At 45.4% G+C, this 21,655-nt stretch overlaps 1 protein-coding gene across 6 annotated transcripts in view; it reads right to left on the bottom strand.

Annotated features, from left to right (window-relative positions):
* Positions 1-11,897: 11,897 nt before the first annotated feature.
* Positions 11,898-21,655, bottom strand: part of LOC129822449 (Golgi integral membrane protein 4-like) — a 31,798-nt gene continuing 22,040 nt past the window's right edge. For 2 of the 6 annotated variants that reach the window (XM_055880734.1, XM_055880735.1), the window contains exons 8-16: positions 20,133-20,333; positions 19,684-19,989; positions 17,720-18,111; positions 17,500-17,576; positions 17,244-17,311; positions 15,882-16,040; positions 15,636-15,698; positions 15,472-15,540; positions 11,898-12,834 (exon numbers count right to left, since the gene is read on the bottom strand). In XM_055880734.1, the coding sequence (XP_055736709.1) occupies positions 12,685-12,834; positions 15,472-15,540; positions 15,636-15,698; positions 15,882-16,040; positions 17,244-17,311; positions 17,500-17,576; positions 17,720-18,111; positions 19,684-19,989; positions 20,133-20,333 (1,485 nt within the window). In that variant the 3' untranslated portion in view covers positions 11,898-12,684. The remainder of the gene's footprint in view (positions 12,835-15,471; positions 15,541-15,635; positions 15,699-15,881; positions 16,041-17,243; positions 17,312-17,499; positions 17,577-17,719; positions 18,112-19,683; positions 19,990-20,132; positions 20,334-21,655) is intronic. The other 4 variants (XM_055880736.1, XM_055880737.1, XM_055880738.1 and 1 more) reach the window with 4 other exon arrangements.

Here is a 21,655-nt window from a genome sequence, read left to right as displayed (position 1 = left end):
TTTGAGGGAGGGAGGGAAGTAGGGAGGTAGAGAGAGAGATAGAGGGAGGGAGGGAGAGAGAGAGGGGGGGGAGTGGGAGGGAGGGAGAGAGAGAGAGAGGGAGGGAAGAAAGGAAGGAGGGAGAGAGATAAAGAGAGAGAGGGAAGGAGGGAGGGAGAGAGAGAGGATGGGAGGGAGGGAGCGAGAGGGAGAGGGAGGGAGAGAGCGAGGGTGGGAGGGAGAGAGAGAGAGGGACGGAGGGAGAGAGAGCGATGAGAGAAAGAGAGTGCGAGAGAGAGGGAGGGGGGAGAGAGAGAGAGGGAGATAGATAGATTCTATCAGGCAGCTACATGACACTGTCCTACTGACACAGAAAACAGTGGGGTCAGCAGTCAGCCTCCTCGAGCCTCACAACACATCCAACTGGATGTACAACACAGGCATCACAGACATCCCTCTGACCCTCCATCTCCCTCTTTCCTTCCCTCCCTCCATCACCCTCCTTCCATCTCCTTCCTACCTCCATCCTTCTCGGCTTCTCTTTTTCTCTTTCCGACAGTACTCCTCTTATGATGACTGTTTAATGACCTCTGTGACTCGAGAGACAGGACACGCACGATAACGGGTCACATTCAGAATGTCCCATCCTGTCTGTCAACAGCAGTTCATTCATTCATATCCAGTAGCGTCTGTATTCTTTTTTAATAATGGTGTTGATATCACTTCCCCGTGGTTCTGGACGCTTGGCCTATCCCCCTTCCTCCTCCTCCTCTTCGTAGTTCTCTTCCTCGTTGAGCTCTCCTTCCTTTCTGTGTTCTCCCTCTTTACCTGCTGGGAGCTCCTGGTCTTTCACTTTCTCCTGCAGCAGAACAAACACATTCACCAGGTGGGTAAGACCATAGACAATCAGAAACCTACAGAATATTTACATGGTAGTGGTAGTGTCTATGGTAGTGTCTCTACCTGACACTACCATACCCCCCTCCCCATTCTCTCTCTTGCGTGCGCGCACACACACACACACACCTCATTAGGTAGGCGAGTGTTTTTCCCCCTGAGATCCAGTTAATTACCCAATAGGTCCTCTAGAGCACTGAGTGTCCATTACCTTGGTCTCTCTGGACAACAACTCTCTAGAGCACTGAGTGTCCATTACCTTGGTCTCTCTGGACAACAACTCTCTAGAGCACTGAGTGTCCATTACCTTGGTCTCTCTAGACAACTCTAGAGCACTGAGTGTCCATTACCTTGGTCTCTCTAGACAACTCTAGAGCACTGAGTGTACATTACCTTGGTCACTCTAGACAACTCTAGAGCACTGAGTGTCCATTACCTTGGTCTCTCTAGACAACAACTCTAGAGCACTGAGTGTCCATTACCTTGGTCTCTCTGGATAACAACACACTAGAGCACTGAGTGTCCATTACCTTGGTCTCTCTGGACAACAACCCTCTAGAGCACTGAGTGTCCATTACCTTGGTCTCTCTGGATAACAACACACTAGAGCACTGAGTGTCCATTACCTTGGTCTCTCTGGACAACAACCCTCTAGAGCACTGAGTGTCCATTACCTTGGTCTCTCTGGACAACAACCCTCTAGAGCACTGAGTGTCCATTACCTTGGTCTCTCTGGACAACAACACACTAGAGCACTTAGTGTCCATTACCTTGGTCTCTCTGGACAACAACTCTCTAGAGCACTGAGTGTCCATTACCTTGGTCTCTCTGGACAACAACTCTCTAGAGGACTGAGTGTCCATTACCTTAGTCTCTCTGGATAACAACACACTAGAGCACTGAGTGTCCATTACCTTGGTCCCTCTGGACAACTCTAGAGCACTGAGTGTCCGTTACCTTGGTCTCTCTGGACAACAACTCTCTAGAGGACTGAGTGTCCATTACCTTGGTCTCTCTGGATAACAACACACTAGAGCACTGAGTGTCCATTACCTTGGTCCCTCTGGACAACAACCCTCTAGAGCACTGAGTGTCCATTACCTTGGTCTCTCTAGACAACTCTAGAGCACTGAGTGTCCATTACCTTGGTCTCTCTGGACAACAACCCTCTAGAGCACTGAGTGTCCATTACCTTGGTCTCTCTGGACAACAACTCTCTTTAGCACTGAGTGTCCATTACCTTGGTCTCTCTGGACAACAACTCTCTAGAGCACTGAGTGTCCATTACCTTGGTCTCTCTGGACAACAACACTCTAGAGCACTGAGTGTCCATTACCTTGGTCTCTCTGGACAACAACACACTAGAGCACTGAGTGTCCATTACCTTGGTCTCTCTGGACAACAACCCTCTAGAGCACTGAGTGTCCATTACCTTGGTCTCTCTGGACAACAACCCTCTAGAGCACTGAGTGTCCATTACCTTGGTCTCTCTGGACAACAACACACTAGAGCACTGAGTGTCCATTACCTTGGTCTCTCTGGACAACAACCCTCTAGAGCACTGAGTGTCCATTACCTTGGTCTCTCTGGACAACAACACACTAGAGCACTGAGTGTCCATTACCTTGGTCTCTCTGGACAACACCAAGGCTGCATGATGGTACTTGTAATACTATTAGTAATACTAAATAGTTGGAACATTCCTTTGGGTCTGAATACTAAATTGAGGTGTATGCTTAAGTCAAACCTTCATATAAATCATGCATCTTTGTCAAAAAAAAACAAACTTGGGGGCCGCTAGGGGCACAATGTGCAACTGACGTGTTTTCCGTTTGCTCCCACAATATTCTTAAAGTTTGTGAATTTTGCAGCAAAACCGTATTTATTTTCTAATATTAGTTTGGTGATCCCTTTGCGTAAAAACCAAGAACACTTTGCTTTCGAATGTCAGCATGTCGATGAAACATAAGGCCAAAAACATGACTTAGAGAAAACCCGGCCTACAAGACCCACTCTTATCACCGCCCTCTCCTGGGTCTGAGGGCCTAGAGACTCACACTTTACCCGGGGGTGCGGCTTGGCCTGGCAGCGCTGAAATGAACATTCTCGAGGCCATCAAACTACTACGCACTGAGATAGTTGAAATGAAAACGGAGGTAGTTGCTACGATTGAGGCCTGAATACAGGATATATCTGATACTTTAAAAGCAGATCTAACCATCCTGCGTAACGAGACGGTGCTAGAAATCACATCACTCAAAACAACATCAGAGTTGCACACTAAGACGATTGTAGCGCTGGAGACCTCTGCTAGCAGCGTCTCCGACTTAACTACCTCCCTGGAGGCTGACGTGAAACGCCTCGCTGCGGATCTGAAAAATGTACAGGAGAGTTGTGATCATAGATCAGCAACTGTTGCTCGCTGTGGAACTGTGGATCGTAAGTAAGTTCCCCACCTGTGGTACAACTAGGTTTAGTTTTAACGTACTAGTCTTGTTTAGTTGGGCAGTTGGCGAACCCACTCAGGCTTATTTGATGTGATCTAATGTTTTGATCATCTAGTGTGCTTGGCCTTACAAGCATTCAGTCATTTTAATGTCATTGTATTAAGGGTTTACTTAACTCCTGTGTTTCCAGGCTGTCTCGTTCACCTATTCAGTTTGTTTACATAGTGTCTCAAATATTTTGGGGTATTTGTTTACTGCATCCGCTTGTACCGACTCAGTAAACAGTAAACGAGGCTACGCGTTTTTGGCGTTCTTCAATTCAATGTTAAAAGGTTTTGAACATCATTTATGCCCAGCAAACTTTCAACGTTGCACATACATCATTTTTTGGTCTTGGCTATTGTGAAGACCCTCCCACTCTGTCTGCCGTATTCTGTCTCTTTGCTCTTGTTTTCCTTATTAGGATGTTCGGCGGGCGGAGCTGGGAGGGTCGTCAGCGACATGGGACACACCTGGGCCCGGGTGTGTCCCGGGATAAATACACCTCTTCCCCATTCCTTGAGGAGACTCTCTTCATGCAGACACACTGATAGATTTTGGTTGTGGCATTTTTGTGGCTGTTTTGTTTGCGTTGGCACCTTTCAACACCCCTCATTATCACATCTATACACACAACCACTCACTTACACTACTGATTACTGACTACACACACCAGTGTTAATTGTATATAGTTTACTTTAGTTAATAAATATATTTTGTTATTCCTTATCTCCACGTCGTCTCCCTTTTTGTTACTTCGAGCCGGTTCGTGACAGCTATAAGTTGTCTTATTGTCCAACTAGACAATTATTATTTATATATATATATTTTTTATCATCTTACTACGATTTGCTTACTTCCAATTAGGTTTTTGGTTGAGAGCCTTGATACGTTTTATTTATTTTCTCTCTCAATTCCTGTTATAAGACTGGGAAGATAATTATATACATCTGCAAGTGGTGCTTTTGTAATTTTGATTGCAGATGGGATTCACTGTTTATTTTTTTCTCTCTTTTTGCTGCTTGATCCACTAACACAAAACGTGACTTTAAAGAGTGGGACTGTGGGCTTGGGTTTAACACCTCACTCTCACAGACATACTGTGCAAAGAGAGCATGTTCTATTTAGGCTTGTACCTCATTTGGGGAGGTATTGTCTGGGATGGGGGGGTTGAATTGTTCAGTTCTAATGTTGTCATTCTGTGTTCTTTTTATTTGATTTTATCTGCACTTTTTCCAAGTATCTTACACCGTACATTATTACTCTGAGAAAAGTTCTTCTGGGGTATTATTTTCGGTATTCATTGCTTTCCCACTCTATGCTCTAATGACAGGGTTGTATAACGGGAGTGTTCAGGGTGGCCAAAATAATACGATCAAGTTCATTTTGTGGAACATCAAAGGGGTTAATAACCCTGTGAAGCGTAAGAGGGTGCTGACACACTTAAAGGGTTTGAATGCAAATTTAGCATTTCTACAACAGACTCACTTGAGGACCGGTGAGCACTTTAGGATGTATAGGGACTGAGTTGGTCAACTGTTCCACTCTAACTTTCATAGTAAATCAAGAGGTGCTGCCATTTTGGATGATACATCTACTCCCTTTGTAGTTAGGATCATCAATAACCTCAATAACCTAAGGGGCAAAACGTCATAGTAACGGGTAAACTGTTTTCTACCCCTCTTGTTTTGGTTTGTGTTTATGCTCCCAATTGGGATGACACACGTTTAATTTCTACCTTTTTATCTTGCTATACCCAATTTAGATTCCCATTTGTTGATTTTAGGGGGGGATTTCAACTGTAAAATGTCCCCAGTTCTTGTGTGCCCTACTTATTCAATAATTTCTTCAGAAATATGCTATGTGTAAGGCCTGGCGTTTCCTACATCCTACAGATAGACAGTATTCCTTTTAATTCTCATGTTCATCAAATATACTCCCGCATTGATGACTTATTTTTGGACAAAAAACTTCTGCCTAACCTTCAGAGGTGTACTTATGAGACTATTGTTATTTCTGACCATTCACCAGTAGTGCTTGAGTTAGAGTTTCCCCAGCAACCTCCTATGTGTTATCAATGGCGTCTTAATCCCATTTTACTCTCAGATAAGGAGTTTGTCAATTTCATTTCTTCTGAAATCACCTTATTCCTAGAAATTAATTCAACGCCAGATATGTCCTGCTCTACCATATGGGAGTCTCTCAAAGCATACCTACATGGCCAAAATATTTCTTATACAGCCAACCAAAACAAAGTTCGCTCTCAGCGGCTTCGGGACCTGAGCGAATCCATAGCCACACTGGATGAGAAGTATGCTACGGATCCTTCCTCTGATCTACATAAAGAGCGCCAACTACTCCAATCTGAATTTGATGAGCTTTCTACCAGGCAAGCTGAACAGTTACTCTTGCGAGCTCGGTACAGAGTGTACGAACAAGGCGACAAGGCCAGTAAACTCCTTGCACATCAGATTCGTAATTCTGAGGCCTCACGTTTAATCCCACAAATAAGGATCACGTCTGGTGCCACCACAGTTATACATAAAGAGATCAATGATCAATTCAAACAATTTTACTCTGCGCTATACACCTCTGCGCGATTCACCTCTGAATCCCCTCAAGACCCTTTGCTGATTAATTCCTTCTTTAATGGCCTGAATATGCCTTCAATTGATACAGACACCCATGACTGTCTAGAAGAAGAATTTACACCTGAGGAGATTGTAACAGCAGTGTCCGCAATGAAAAGTGGGGTCCAGATGGTTTTCCAACCGAATTTGACAGGACGTTTTCTGGTCTGCTTTGTCCATTCTTGTCTCGACTATTTGCAGAGTGCCTTAATACCTCAAAGCTACCGCTTAGTCTTTATCAGGCTTCAATTTCATTACTATTAAAGAAAAACAAAGACCCTCTGGAATGTGGATCCTATCGCCCAATCTCGCTTTTAAACTGTGATTACAAAATCCTAGCCAAGTTCTTAGCCATCCGTATGGACGGCTCGCTGCACCAAGTAATACACTCTGACCAGACTGGCTTTGTGAGAAAGAGGCATTTGTTTTTCAATATTAGACGCCTTATGAATATACTGTACTCCCCAGCGTCGGCGAACCCGGAGGTGGGGGTCTCACTTGATGCGGAAAAAGCTTTTGACCTCGTTGAGTGGGATTACCTAACAGCTGCCCTTTATAGATTTGGCTTTGGCCCCAAATTCATTGCATGGATAAAGATTTGTTATTTTTCTCCCATGGCTTCGGTACAGACTAACATTTTGTCCTAATTTTCAGACATACTATTGGGCTGCAAATTTCAGAGCCCTTTTATACTGGCGACAGACTGATCCTATTGGCCCTAGACCACTCTAGGAAAAAGGTGTGTTGGAAAGTAGTCTCTTAAAATGTGGAATCAGTTTCGTTTAGCCTTTAACCTCTGAGGCTTTTCTCTATCAGGCCCAATCAAATCAGAACATTTTATTTCCTCCATCTTTAAATGATGGGGCTTTTGGCATCTGGTACTCACTAGGCCTCTCTTCACTAGGCCTCTCCTCACTGGGCCTCTCCTCACTAGGCCTCTACTCACTGGGCCTCTACTCACTGGGCCTCTCCTCACTAGGCCTCTCCTCACTGGGCCTCTCCTCACTAGGCCTCTCCTCACTGGGCCTCTCCTCACTGGGCCTCTCCTCACTGGGCCTCTACTCACTGGGCCTCTCTTCACTGGGCCTCTCTTCACTGGGCCTCTCTTCACTGGGCCTCTACTCACTGGGCCTCTCCTCACTGGGCCTCTCCTCACTGGGCCTCTCTTCACTTGCCCAATTATTCTTTGATGATACATTTGCCTCTTTTGCTCAGCTACAGGAAAAGTTCAAGCTTCCCCAATCCCACTATCTACAGACTAGGAACTTTGTCAGAGCTAACACACCTGAATTTCCCCATAGGCGAGCTATAGAGCTATACAGCTATAGAGAGCATCTATAGAGAGCATCTTTGAGCTAAACAAGATTCCTAGGAGCGCAATTGCAGAAGTATATTCAATCATTAATGACTTACAGAACTCTTCTTTGCTGCCTTTAAAGACTCGATGGGAAAAGGATTTGGGGGAGGAACTTGGGGAAGACACCTGGGAATCTGTGCTGCACAGGGTGCATTCGTCCTCTTTTAGCACTAGACACAGCCTCATTCAATTCAAAGTGGTTTATTGTATCCACTGGTCCGGGGCCAAACTGGGAAGAATATTCTCTGATTTTGATCGTACCTGTGTCCGATGTAAAACGGAACCAGCCACACTGTATCACATGTTTTGGGACTGTCACAAACTGTCAGGTTTCTGGGAATTCATATTTAAATGTTTCTCTGATATATATGACACTGTTATTGCTCCGTCACCCCTTACAGCCCTTTTTTGGAGTACTGCCCAAAGGTACCCCCCCCATGTCAAGAATCCAGTTGGACACTGTTGCTTATACAACTCTTTTAGCTAGACGGCTAATACTACAGAACTGGAAGATGGCAGTTCCCCCATCTTTATTGGGTGGGAGATGTGTTGTGCTCTCTGAAATTAGAATTTTTAAAAATCCAATACACGTGGGAACCCCAAACTGTTTTATGAGGCTTGGGCTCCATTCTGGTCTCACTTTAAAACAGTCCATCCTCTGATGTCATTCATTTTAAAACAATAATACGTCTTTATTTGACTCCCCTGTGACTTAGGGATGAGCATTTCTTTTTTTGGGGGGGGGGGGACATTAAGGTTGATGATGTGCCTATTGATTCTTATTGAATGTAAACTGTTCACCTTGCCCTGTCAGAGACTAAAATGTGAGGTTGTTTTGCCCTGTTTTTTAAAATTTTGTTTGCACTTACATAAAAAAAAAAAATAACTTTGTTAACTTAATTTTTGGTCCAGTGGATGGTCGGTCTGTGGCCATGACTGTCTATGAGTGTGGTTGCATTTCTCCACCCTTCAATGGTGAGGTGTCCTCTCTGTCCCTGTACTACAGATTGCCCTTTAACCTTTGTAGCCTTCTGCCCGGTATGTTGAACACCATCTTTAAAGCTATTCTTTTTTACTTTTATTTTTTCTAGTTGAGTATATTATTTTGTGTTGTCCTGTGTGTGTAAAACTGAATAAACAGTTTTTTTTATTATTATTTTTTTTAAATTGAGGGGGGAGAGGGATTGGATATGTATTCGCCTCTCAAGTTAGGATTTGGCCTCTGGCAATAGGAGAGAAATTTAAATTATTCATGCCTAGTTATTCAACCATGAAATAATTGAAGACATCCAATAGGAGAGAGAACAGCCCATGCCTCCAGATGACAGACCTTAGCATCACTGAACACTCCTGCATGACTGTAGGGTGTGTTTGTTTGTGTGCGTGTGTCGCCAGCCTGCTATTAGCACAGTAATGAGTCACCTCTGAAAATGTTCCCACTCTAACATCCCAGAACCCCCCTGGGGAACACAGGAGTGTGACAACACAGAGGAAGAGGAGCCATGGATGATGAGATTAGCTTGGGCCTTGGGGTAAAGGTGGGAGATAGGTGAAATGTGTGTTTCAAGTATTTTCTCCTTGCTTTTCTCTCTCGCTCTCACTTCTCTTACTTAATGTTCATGCCTTTCTCTTCAGAGCAGTTTGATTTCCTAAGGGAAGGGTGAGATGGACCGTATCATTTCACCTCTCTGTAGCTCCCCTGCAGGATTCACCATGTTTATTCCTCACACACCATCCTCCAGGACAGTGGTTCACAAACTTTTTATAGTCCCGTACCCCTTCAAACATTCAACCTTCAGCTGCATACCAGGGTCAGCCCACTTTCAAATGTTGTTTTTTCCCATCATTGTAAGCCTGCCAAACACTATATGATACATTTATTAAAGAAGGAGTGTGAGTTGTCGTCACGACCCGGCTCGTGGGAAGAGCTCTTAAAGGACCAGGGCACAAATCATAATAATCAATCATTTTGCTCTTTATGTAACCATCTTACATATAAAACCTTATTTGTTCATCAAAAATAGTGAATAACTCACCACAGGTTAATGAGAAGGGTGTGCTTGAAAGGATGCACATAACTCTGCAATGTTGGGTTGTATTGGAGAGAGTCTCAGTCTTAAATACATTTCCAAATAGTCTGTGCCTGTATTTAGTTTTCATGCTAGTGATGGCTGAGAATCCACTCTCACGTGGGTACGTGGTTGCAAAGGGCATCAGTGTCTTAACAGCGCGATTTGCCAAGGCAGGATACTCTGAGCGCAGCCCAATCCAGAAATCTGGCAGTGGCTTCTGATTAAATAACATTTTTACAGAACAGCTTGTTGCAATTTCGATGAGGCTCTCTTGTTCAGATATCGGTAAGTGGACTGGAGGCAGGGCATGAAAGGGTTAACGAATCCAGTTGTTTGTGTCATCCGTTTCGGGAAAGTACCTGCGTAATTGCGCACTCAACTCACTCAGGTGCTTCACTATATCACATGTAACATTGTCCGTAAGCTTGAGTTCATTTGCACACAAAAAATCAATGATGGAAAGACCTGTATGTTGTCCTTGTTAATGCAAACAGAGAAGAGCTCCAACTTCTTAATCATAGCCTCAATTTTGTCCCGAACATTGAATATAGTTGCGGAGAGTCCCTGTAATCCTAGATTCAGATCATTCAGGCGAGATCACATCACCCAGATAGGCCAGTCGTGTGAGAAACTCGTCATCATGCAAGAGGTCAGACAAGTGAAAATTATGGTCAGTAAAGAAAACTTTAAGCTCGTCTCTCAATAAATAAAAAAAAATGTGTCAATACTTTGCCCCTTGATAACCAGCACACTTCTTTCTGTATGTTGTAAAAGCGTTACATGATCGCTGCCCATATCATTGCATAATGCAGGAAATACACGAGAGTTCAGGGGCCTTGCTTTAACAAAGTTAACCATTTTCACTGTATTGTCCAAAATGTCGTTCAAGCTGTCACGCATTCTCTTGAACAAGAGCCTCTCGGTGGATGCTGCAGTGTACCCAAGTGGCGTTGGGAGTAACTGCTTGCACACGCATTACCACTCCACTATGTCTCCCTGTCATGTATTTTGCCCCATCAGTACAGACACCAACACATCTTGACCACCAAAGTCCATTTGATGTCACAAAGCTGTCCAGTACTTTAAAAATATCCTCTCCGGTTGTCCTGGTTTCCAGTGGTTTGCAGAAGAGGATGTCGATCTTAATTGACCACCCCATAAACGTAACGGATATATACCAGGAGCTGTGCCAGGCCCGCCACGTCTGTTGACTCATCCAGCTGTAACGCATAGAATTCACTGGCTTGTATGCAAAGCAGTAATTATTTCAAAACATCTCCTGCCATGTCACTGCTGCGTCATGAAACAGTGTTGTTTGATAAAGGCATTGTATAGTTTTTTGGGCCTTTTCCACCAGCATCGACCCAGTCATATCTGCGGCAGCAGGAAGAATTAAGTCCTCCACAATAGTATGGGGCTTGCCTGTCCTAGCCACTCGGTAGATCACCATATAAGACGTATCTAGCCCCTTCTTATTAATGGTATCAGTTGCTTTTGTACAAGTCATATTAATTCTCGCTTAAAAAACTCCCGTGGCTTATTTTTCAAATTGGCATGTTTTGTTTCTAAATGTCTGCTCAAGAGTGAAGGTTTCATCGAGTTGTGAGATAGTACTTTTGCACATATAACACACTGTGGCTGAGGAAAGGCACTACTCCCAATATCAGTTGAACCCCAAATCAATGTAGTTCATCATATTTGCTGCATCAGATTCACAACTGTCAGTGTCCATGCTAGCTGGGCTAACACATATAGAATTACTGATACATTGGATGTGCTCGTGGAAGCAGAACAACTCGTGTCGTCGACAGCTGCAGGTGTAGTACCGCTGGTAGTAGCAGTATGTGTCTCTATGGACGCGGGCCTTACCTATTTTAACCATTTTGGAGCAAACGGAATGAGCAGCAGCTACTGTTTGGCTACATACGGACCGCTAGTGGAATTCCCGCAAGAGAGTAACGGTTAATGTGATTGGATATTAATTATTTGACTAGGCTACCTGTATTTGACATTGTGTTGATATTTCTCTGGTGGTAAAAAAATAAATAAAAATAAATAAAATAAAAATCACCCAAATGTACAACTCCATTGGAAAATATAAAATGGACCGTTTGAAAATGTGAAGAAATTAAAAATATCTAAATGTATTTGGCGTATCCCCCGACGGCGTTGTGCGTACCCCAGTTTGAGAAAACCTGCTCTGGGAGATGCCTTTATACACGTTCAATTCAACCACATTCTCTCTCTTTTTCTTGTTACCAAATAAAACATTACAGGCCGGTGGATGTATTTCTATACAGTGTACAATTAGTGTTTACGGAGAGGGGTGAAAGGTCGAGTGGACTTTGTGATTTAGATCCATGTCAACAGTCCGGGGTTCAAACAATGATGATCAGAGAAACTATGAAAGGACTTTGTGATTTACTGGCAATGCTTAGCCAGTAACAAGAGGACAAGCAAACAGAAGAATGAAAAATGTTTTTTTGTTTTGTTTTTACTATTATTGGCATCAATGATAGTGTAGGTTTCTCCTGCAGTAATGACAATTTCTTTCCTAGAGCTTTGAGAACATCAGAAAAACATTTAACTCCACCCATAACGATCGTCATATCTATAATAAATAAACAGAAGAGTGGAAAGCACGTCCTACTAAACATACATTGAGAGGAATTTGCTGTAATTGAGAGGAATTTGCTGTAATTGAGAGGAATTTGCTGTAATTGAGAGGAATTTGCTGTAATTGAGAGGAATTTGCTGTAATTGAGAGGAATTTGCTGTAATTGAGAGGAATTTGCTGTAATTGAGAGGAATTTGCTGTAATTGAGAGGAATTTGCTGTAATTGAGAGGAATTTGCTGTAATTGAGAGGAATTTGCTGTAATTGAGAGGAATTTGCTGTAATTGAGAGGAATTTGCTGTAAAAAACAGTAAATACAACTTTGATAAAAAACAAAATGTAAAAGCCAGACACTCAAATAGACAAACCTTCAATCTCTTTCTGGGCACAAACAAATAGCATACAGTAACATTACCTTCTCATGTCTGTCTGAGGTCACTGGATGGACAGACAATTTATAGATTGTATTCCCAGTTCCAGTACAATAATTATGTTCAGAAGTTCATCAGTTCCAGTCCCACACAGAAGGGAATGCCAAGTGGGTGACGTTTTTTACTCCTTGAGAGAAAAGAGGAATCAATAGAGAGATCTGATTGGCTCCCAGTGATGGGGAAAGGCACTCTCATTGGTCAATGTCTCTGTTCATCTCACATCTCCCTTCGATTGGGCCGCTTGTCCTGTCCAACCCCCACCTCCTCCTCCTCCTCCTCTTCGTAGTTCTCTTCCTCGTTGAGCTCTCCTTCCTTTCTGTGTTCTCCCTCTTTTCCTGCTGGGAGCTCCTGGTCTTTCACTTCCTCCTGCAGCAGAACAAACACATTCACCAGGTGGGTAAGACCATAGACAGGATGTGGAGTGGAGAAATGTTCTAGACTAGAGCAGCCCAATACGTATACATAACTCTAGGAACTGCCACTCTAGGAACAGTCTACAGCAGCAAGGTGAGAACCAGGAATACAGGCGGATCATTCTAGAACATTGAGGCCATTGTGGTGGAACGGTGACAGACTGACAATGTTGGAGCGGTGTCAGGAGAATTCACTAGTGTTTAGATGGGTGAATGGAGAGTACACACACAGAGCCTGAAGGTGTTTATACTGGTCCCTGTTCTGGGTCTATGCTGAGAGAGTCTGAAGGTGTTTATACTGGTCCCTGCTCTGGGTCTATGCTGAGAGTCTGAAGGTGTTTATACTGGTCCCTGCTCTGGGTCTATGCTGAGAGTCTGAAGGTGTGTATACTGGTCCCTGCTCTGGGTCTATGCTGAGAGAGTGAAGGTGTTTATACTGGTCCCTGCTCTGGGTCTATGCTGAGAGTCTGAAGGTGTTTACACTGGTCCCTGCTCTGGGTCTATGCTGAGAGAGTGAAGTTGTTTATACTGGTCCCTGCTCTGGGTCTATGCTGAGAGAGTGAAGGTGTGTTTACTGGTCCCTGCTCTGGGTCTATGCTGAGAGTCTGAAGGTGTGTATACTGGTCCCTGTTCTGGGTCTATGCTGAGAGTCTGAAGGTGTTTATACTGGTCCCTGTTCTGGGTCTATGCTGAGAGAGTGAAGTTGTTTATACTGGTCCCTGCTCTGGGTCTATGCTGGGAGAGTGAAGGTGTTTATACTGGTCCCTGCTCTGGGTCTATGCTGAGAGAGTGAAGGTGTGTTTACTGATCCCTGCTCTGGGTCTATGCTGAGAGAGTGAAGGTGTGTTTACTGGTCCCTGCTCTGGGTCTATGCTGAGAGTCTGAAGGTGTTTATACTGGTCCCTGTTCTGGGTCTATGCTGAGAGTCTGAAGGTGTTTATACTGGTCCCTGCTCTGGGTCTATGCTGAGAGTCTGAAGGTGTTTATACTGGTCCCTGCTCTGGGTCTATGCTGAGAGAGTGAAGGTGTTTATACTGGTCCCTGCTCTGGGTCTATGCTGAGAGTCTGAAGGTGTTTATACTGGTCCCTGCTCTGGGTCTATGCTGGGAGAGTGAAGGTGTGTATACTGGTCCCTGCTCTGGGTCTATGCTGGGAGAGTGAAGGTGTTTATACTGGTCCCTGCTCTGGGTCTATGCTGAGAGAGTGAAGGTGTTTATACTGGTCCCTGCTCTGGGTCTATGCTGAGAGTCTGAAGGTGTTTACACTGGTCTCTGCTCTGGGTCTATGCTGAGAGAGTGAAGGTGTGTATACTGGTCCCTGCTCTGGGTCTATGCTGAGAGTCTGAAGGTGTTTACACTGGTCCCTGCTCTGGGTCTATGCTGAGAGAGTGAAGGTGTTTACACTGGTCCCTGTTCTGGGTCTATGCTGAGAGAGTGAAGGTGTTTATACTGGTCCCTGCTCTGGGTCTATGCTGAGAGTCTGAAGGTGTTTATACTGGTCCCTGCTCTGGGTCTATGCTGAGAGAGTGAAGGTGTTTATACTGGTCCCTGCTCTGGGTCTATGCTGAGAGTCTGAAGGTGTTTACACTGGTCCCTGCTCTGGGTCTATGCTGAGAGAGTGAAGGTGTGTATACTGGTCCCTGCTCTGGGTCTATGCTGAGAGTCTGAAGGTGTTTACACTGGTCCCTGCTCTGGGTCTATGCTGAGAGAGTGAAGGTGTTTACACTGGTCCCTGCTCTGGGTCTATGCTGAGAGAGTGAAGGTGTTTACACTGGTCCCTGCTCTGGGTCTATGCTGAGAGAGTGAAGGTGTTTATACTGGTCCCTGTTCTGGGTCTATGCTGAGAGAGTGAAGGTGTTTATACTGGTCCCTGCTCTGGGTCTATGCTGAGAGTCTGAAGGTGTTTATACTGGTCCCTGCTCTGGGTCTATGCTGAGAGTCTGAAGGTGTTTATACTGGTCCCTGCTCTGGGTCTATGCTGAGAGAGTGAAGGTGTTTATACTGGTCCCTGCTCTGGGTCTATGCTGAGAGAGTGAAGGTGTTTATACTGGTCCCTGCTCTGGGTCTATGCTGAGAGTCTGAAGGTGTTTATACTGGTCCCTGCTCTGGGTCTATGCTGAGAGAGTGAAGGTGTTTACACTGGTCCCTGCTCTGGGTCTATGCTGAGAGAGTGAAGGTGTTTACACTGGTCCCTGCTCTGGGTCTATGCTGAGAGAGTGAAGGTGTTTATACTGGTCCCTGCTCTGGGTCTATGCTGAGAGTCTGAAGGTGTTTGCACTGGTCCCTGCTCTGGGTCTATGCTGAGAGTCTGAAGGTGTTTATACTGGTCCCTGCTCTGGGTCTATGCTGAGAGAGTGAAGGTGTGTATACTGGTCCCTGCTCTGGGTCTATGCTGAGAGAGTGAAGGTGTTTATACTGGTCCCTGTTCTGGGTCTATGCTGAGAGTCTGAAGGTGTGTATACTGGTCCCTGCTCTGGGTCTATGCTGAGAGTCTGAAGGTGTTTATACTGGTCCCTGCTCTGGGACAAACCCACGGTCGTCTTCTCACTCAAGGTTCCACGTACAATATTCCATAGTGTTCCTAGACTCACGTGTTCTTCTTTCTCCTCGTTGTATGGCTCCTCCTCCGTCTTCTGCCCCCCGGCCAAATCCTCCTGCACCTAACAAGGTTAACCACCATCAGACCACGTCTTCTCCCTCCTCCTCTTTGAACCTCTGTGTGTGTGCGTGTGCGTGTGCGTGTGCGTGCGTGTACCTCGTCCTCCTCCGGATACTGGTCATCCAGGTTGTCTTCCTGCTGGTCGGGGTTTACCGCCATCTGCAAACACAGAAACCATGACAACTGTTACCATGGCAAAGTCACCGGAACAACTTTTACCTGTTGCTTGTATCAGAGCCTAAGTTTGTCATCCTGGTATATCTCTGACTACTTCTGTTGTCTCCTTACTTCCTTTCACTATTTTCTCTCCTCCATCCCTCATTCCCTCCCTCCTTCTCTCACCACCAGTTCCTCATCTATGGCTGGGTGATTGGGGTTGAGATGTATGTCTGCCTCCTCTTCCTCCCTGTGCTGAAGATGCTGCTCCTCTGCCACATCAAACTCATCCTCCCCCTGGTTATTAGGGTCATCCTCTGGGTCCACCTCCCCCTCTACTGCCCCCTGCAGGACGGGAGGGATGGAGAGCGACAGAATGTCAGTGTGTGTGTGAAACCCATATTGGGGTGGGTTTCTCTGCTCTACTATCTATGAAAGCACACACACACACACACACACAGAAAGAACACTAGACCAATACCCAAGGGGCTGTGGCTAGGGGTGAGGCTGATGTTTGTGTCAGGCAGAGAGAGAGGGAGAGAGAGAGTAGGGGTTGAGGCTGATGTTTGTGTCAGGCAGAGAGAGAGAGAGAGAGAAGGGGTTGAGGCTGATGTTTGTGTCAGGCAGAGAGAGAGAGAGAGAAGGGGTTGAGGCTGATGTTTGTGTCAGGCAGAGAGAGAGAGAGTAGGGGTTGAGGCTGATGTTTGTGTCAGGCAGGGAGAGAGAGAGAGAGTAGGGGTTGAGGCTGATGTTTGTGTCAGGCAGAGAGAGAGAGAGAGAGAAGGGGTTGAGGCTGATGTTTGTGTCAGGCAGAGAGAGAGAGAGAAGGGGTTGAGGCTGATGTTTGTGTCAGGCAGGGAAAGAGAGAGAGTAGGGGTTGAGGCTGATGTTTGTGTCAGGCAGGGAGAGAGAGAGAGTAGGGGTTGAGGCTGATGTTTGTGTCAGGCAGGGAGAGAGAGAGTAGGGGTTGAGGCTGATGTTTGTGTCAGGCAGGGAGAGAGAGAGAGTAGGGGTTGAGGCTGATGTTTGTGTCAGGCAGGGAGAGAGAGAGTAGGGGTTGAGGCTGATGTTTGTGTCAGGCAGAGAGAGAGAGAGAGAGTAGGGGTTGAGGCTGATGTTTGTCAGGCAGGGAGAGAGAGAGAGTAGGGGTTGAGGCTGATGTTTGTCAGGCAGGGAGAGAGAGTAGGGGTTGAGGCTGATGTTTGTGTCAGGCAGGCAGGGAGAGAGAGCCCTCCAGTGCCAACAGATCCTCCATAATTCACTACATCACTAACTACGGCTTTAGGACTTCTTAGAAAGACATGTACTGAGTCAGAGTCAACTAATGTCAATTCAATCATTTTACATTAACTTTAAAGGCATAGAACATGTCTGAACATGATAATATCAAGTTTGAATATGATTCATAAATATAATAAAAACATGTCAAATAATAAATAACAGAGTGAAAACTACAGTACAAACTGGGGTCAGATTCACCTCAAACCATGTGACAGTCTTTGAAATCAGTGGTTGATAGAGACTGGTACATTTAAATATCTGTCTGACCTGTAGCTGTGGTACTCGGTGGTCCTCTTCCTCTTGCTTCTCCTCCTCCTCCAAGTGGGTGTCCCTCTCTGTACACACAGTAAACCAACAGTGAGTCCGATAACAGCCAGGTAAGTAAGTCTATACAATCACATGTCTTATTCAGTCAAAAATGCAGAGAAAAAAAACTAATGTTGTCTAAATGTCAATATCAGTCTCCCTCTTTAAAAATGGTTCCAGAATCCAGACAGAACATTTTGTGACTTGATTATCTCACCTTTGTCATCATCAATATGAGGTTCTTCATCACCCTGGACGATGTCATTGTTTGTGTTCTCATAGTCACTCTTCTTCCTGAACAGCAGAACATATTGTAACACCATTCCAAAGGGGTACAAATTCTTTTCAATAAGTCATTGATTAATTGTATTGAATTTAACTAAAGACCTCTTCGTGACCTCTAGATAACCTGTGACCCCTGCCCCTTGCCCTCTGACCTGAGCTGCTCCTCCTTCAGTAGCTGTTCCCGACGGTCCTCCTCTCGATGCTGCTGTGCCTCTCTCTCGTGCTGAGCTCGCAGACGCAGCTCTCTCTCCCTCTGCACGGTCATTCTCTGGGCCAGCAGGGCCTCCTGGCGCAGCTGGAGCTGACGCGTCCTCTGGGCCTGCAGGGCCTCCTGGCGCAGCTGGAGCTCCCTCGTCCTCTGGGCCTGCAGGGCCTCCTGGCGCAGCTGGAGCTCCCTCGTCCTCTGGACCTGCTCAGCCTCCAGTCGCTGCTGCATCTGCTGCTGCTCGTAGGCAGACTTCACACGCTCCACCTGGGCCTGGGCCACGTGGGCCTCCTGCTGGAGGTGGGTCTCGGGGACGAGGTGGATGGCACTTTCTGGATCCTGGGGAAACCAGACAGACAACATGCTGTTCTAAAGATATTGTATTAAGGAGTACCATTGGTGTAAAGTACTTAAGTAAAAATACTTTAAAGTACAACTTAAGTCGTTTTTTGGGGTGTCTGTACTTTACTATTAATACTTTTGACATCTTTTACTTCACTACATTCCTAAAGAAAATTATGTACTTTTTACTCCATACATTTTCCCTGACACCCAAAAGTACTCGTTACATTTTGAATGCTTAGCAGGGCAGAACATGGTCCAATTCACACACATATCAAGAGAACATCCCTGGTCATCTCTACTGCCTCTGATCTGGTGGACTCACTAAACACAAATACTTCATTTGTAAATTATGTCTGAGTTTTGGAGTGTGCCCCTGGCTATCTGTAAATGATGTCTGAGTGTTGGAGTGTGACCCTGGCTATCTGTAAATGATGTCTGAGTGTTGGAGTGTGACCCTGGCTATCTGTAAATGATGTGAGAGTTGGAGTGTGACCCTGGCTATCTGTAAATGATGTCTGAGTGTTGGAGTGTGACCCTGGCTATCTGTAAATGATGTCTGAGTGTTGGAGTGTGACCCTGGCTATCTGTAAATGATGTGAGAGTTGGAGTGTGACCTTGGCTATCTGTAAATGATGTCTGAGTGTTGGAGTGTGACCCTGGCTATCTGTAAATGATGTCTGAGTGTTGGAGTGTGACCCTGGCTATCTGTAAATGATGTCTGAGTGTTGGAGTGTGACCCTGGCTATCTGTAAATGATGTCTGAGTGTTGGAGTGTGACCCTGGCTATCTGTAAATGATGTCTGAGTGTTGGAGTGTGACCCTGGCTATCTGTAAATGATGTGAGAGTTGGAGTGTGACCCTGGCTATCTGTAAATGATGTCTGAGTGTTGGAGTGTGACCCTGGCTATCTGTAAATGATGTCTGAGTGTTGGAGTGTGACCCTGGCTATCTGTAAATGATGTCTGAGTGTTGGAGTGTGACCCTGGCTATCTGTAAATGATGTGAGAGTTGGAGTATACCCCTGGCTATCTGTAAATGATGTCTGAGTGTTGGAGTGTGACCCTGGCTATCTGTAAATGATGTCTGAGTGTTGGAGTGTGACCCTGGCTATCTGTAATGATGTCTGAGTGTTGGAGTGTGCCCCTGGCTATCTGTAAATGATGTCTGAGTGTTGGAGTGTGACCCTGGCTATCTGTAAATGATGTCTGAGAGTTGGAGTGTGACCCTGGCTATCTGTAAATGATGTCTGAGAGTTGGAGTGTGCCCCTAGCTATTCGTACATTAAAAAATATTAAAAACACAAAAATTGTGTTTACTGGTCTGCTTAATAAAAGTAATTAGAAATTATTCATACTTTTTACTTTTTATTTTTGATACTTAAGTACATTTCAGTAATACATTTACTTTTGATACTTAAGTATATTTAAAACCAAATACTTTTAGACAAGTTGTATTTTACTGGGTGACTTTCACTTGAGTCATTTTCTATTAAGGTATCTTTACTTTTACTAAAGTATGACAAGTGGGTACTTTTTCCAGTTCTAAGTGTCTCTAACTAGTTCCTACCTGTTGTGGTTGGCGTCTCTGACGGTTCAGAGCATTGTTGTCTGGCTGGTTGTGTTCCGCCTCCAACCCCTCGTCCTCCTGTGGTTGTTCAGATTCCTCCTCCAGCTTCTGAGGCTGCCCCGCCTGCTCCATCTCTTCTTCCGCCAGCTCTCTCCTCCTCTCTGCCTCCCCCTCCGCCAGCTCTCTACTCCTCTCTGCCTCCCCCTCTGTCTCTCCATATCCCTCTTTCTCCTTCTCTGCATGGTGGGACCCGGCAGGCTGAGACTGGAACTTTGGCTTGCCCACCACCTCCTCCTGTAGATGCAACTAGTCAGTAAAATAACAGAGTGGGTTAGAGAGAGAGAGAGAGTGTGTGAGTGTGTGTGTGTGTGTGTGTGTGTGTGTGTGTGTGTGTGACAAAATAACATGACAGATTCAAGGATGTGCCAAAAAAGAGCAGCCTCCTCTACCCTAGACTGTGTGTCCCCATAGTCTTCCTCATGGGTGTGTGCTTCTATGTGGGGCTCAGCCAATAAGGCAGCTGGCTGTGGTATGGGTGGGCCCTGTTCATGGGCCTTGGCCAATAGAGCAGCAGGCTGGGCCTGTTGGTGGGCGGGGTTGGGCATTCTGATCAGGGTCTCTTTGAGATGTTTAAACTCATCTACCTGGACCTGAGGAGAGACCAGACAACCTTCAGTCAACTATTAAATAACCATAAGGAAACAGTGAGGTCAGGACATGCAAACAACATTAAGTCAGATTTATTGAAGGGCACTTGCATGAGCAAAGGTTAGCTGAAGGTTAGAAGAGCGTTAGGAGGCAGCCTCCTCAGAACCAGGAAGACAGCATCAAGGAAGCCAGAATATCAGGGGTCAGAGGTGAGAAATGAGAGGTCCTCTTGCAAGGGGGACAGGCAGCAGACATGCAGAGGGACAGCCCACCTACAGATGGCAAGACATCTGAGTGAAGGACCATTAGCCAGGACCACATCACCCCCCCCCCCCCCTCTTTCCAGATTTAAATGGTACAGTCCTTTTTCTCCCCCTTGTCCAGCAAATGGACTGGACCAGTTAAATAACCCATTTATCAAACATTGCTTTTCTGACAGACAAAGCTGTAGAATTCTTAAATTCTTTCCAAATTCTTTCCCTCTCTCTCTCGCACCAAATCAACCCATTATATTTTCCCTCTTGATTAGCTTAAGCATGCTTTTAATGTGCCCCTCAAGCTCAGACACCCCTTAGTGAACCAACCCACTCGATGCGAAGCCCGTCCTCCTGCTGCCCAAACCCACACAGACCGACACGGCCCCTCAGAGTCATGCCTTCCTGTCCTTCACCAAGATAGTCCCTAGACACGTTAGAACCCAACCAGGATCGTCCCTAGACACGTTAGAACCCAACCAGGATCGTCCCTAGACACGTTAGAACCCAACCAGGATCGTCCCTAGACACGTTAGAACCCAACCAGGATCCTCTCTAGACACGTTAGAAACCAACCAGGATCCTCCCTAGACACGTTAGAAACCAACCAGGATCGTCCCTAGACACGTTAGAACCCAACCAGGATCGTCCCTAGACACGTTAGAAACCAACCAGGATCCACTCTAGACACGTTAGAAACCAACCAGGATCCTCTCTAGATATATGTTAGAAACCAACCAGGATCGTCCCTAGACACGTTAGAAACCAACCAGGATCGTCCCTAGACACGTTAGAAACCAACCAGGATCCTCTCTAGACACGTTAGAAACCAACCAGGATCCTCTCTAGACACGTTAGAAACCAACCAGGATCCTCTCTAGACACGTTAGAACCCAACCAGGATCCTCTATAGTCTCTAGATATATGTTAGAAACCAGGATAGTCTCTAGATATATGTTAGAAACCAGGATAGTCTCTAGATATATGTTAGAAACCAGGATAGTCTCTAGATATATGTTAGAAACCAGGATAGTCTCTAGATATATGTTAGAAACCAGGATAGTCTCTAG

This window comes from Salvelinus fontinalis, chromosome 24 (assembly GCF_029448725.1).
Source record: "Salvelinus fontinalis isolate EN_2023a chromosome 24, ASM2944872v1, whole genome shotgun sequence".
NCBI lineage: Eukaryota > Metazoa > Chordata > Actinopteri > Salmoniformes > Salmonidae > Salvelinus > Salvelinus fontinalis.
The sequence above is the reverse complement of the archived record's forward strand: the minus strand, read 5'-3'. Positions and strand labels throughout refer to the sequence as shown.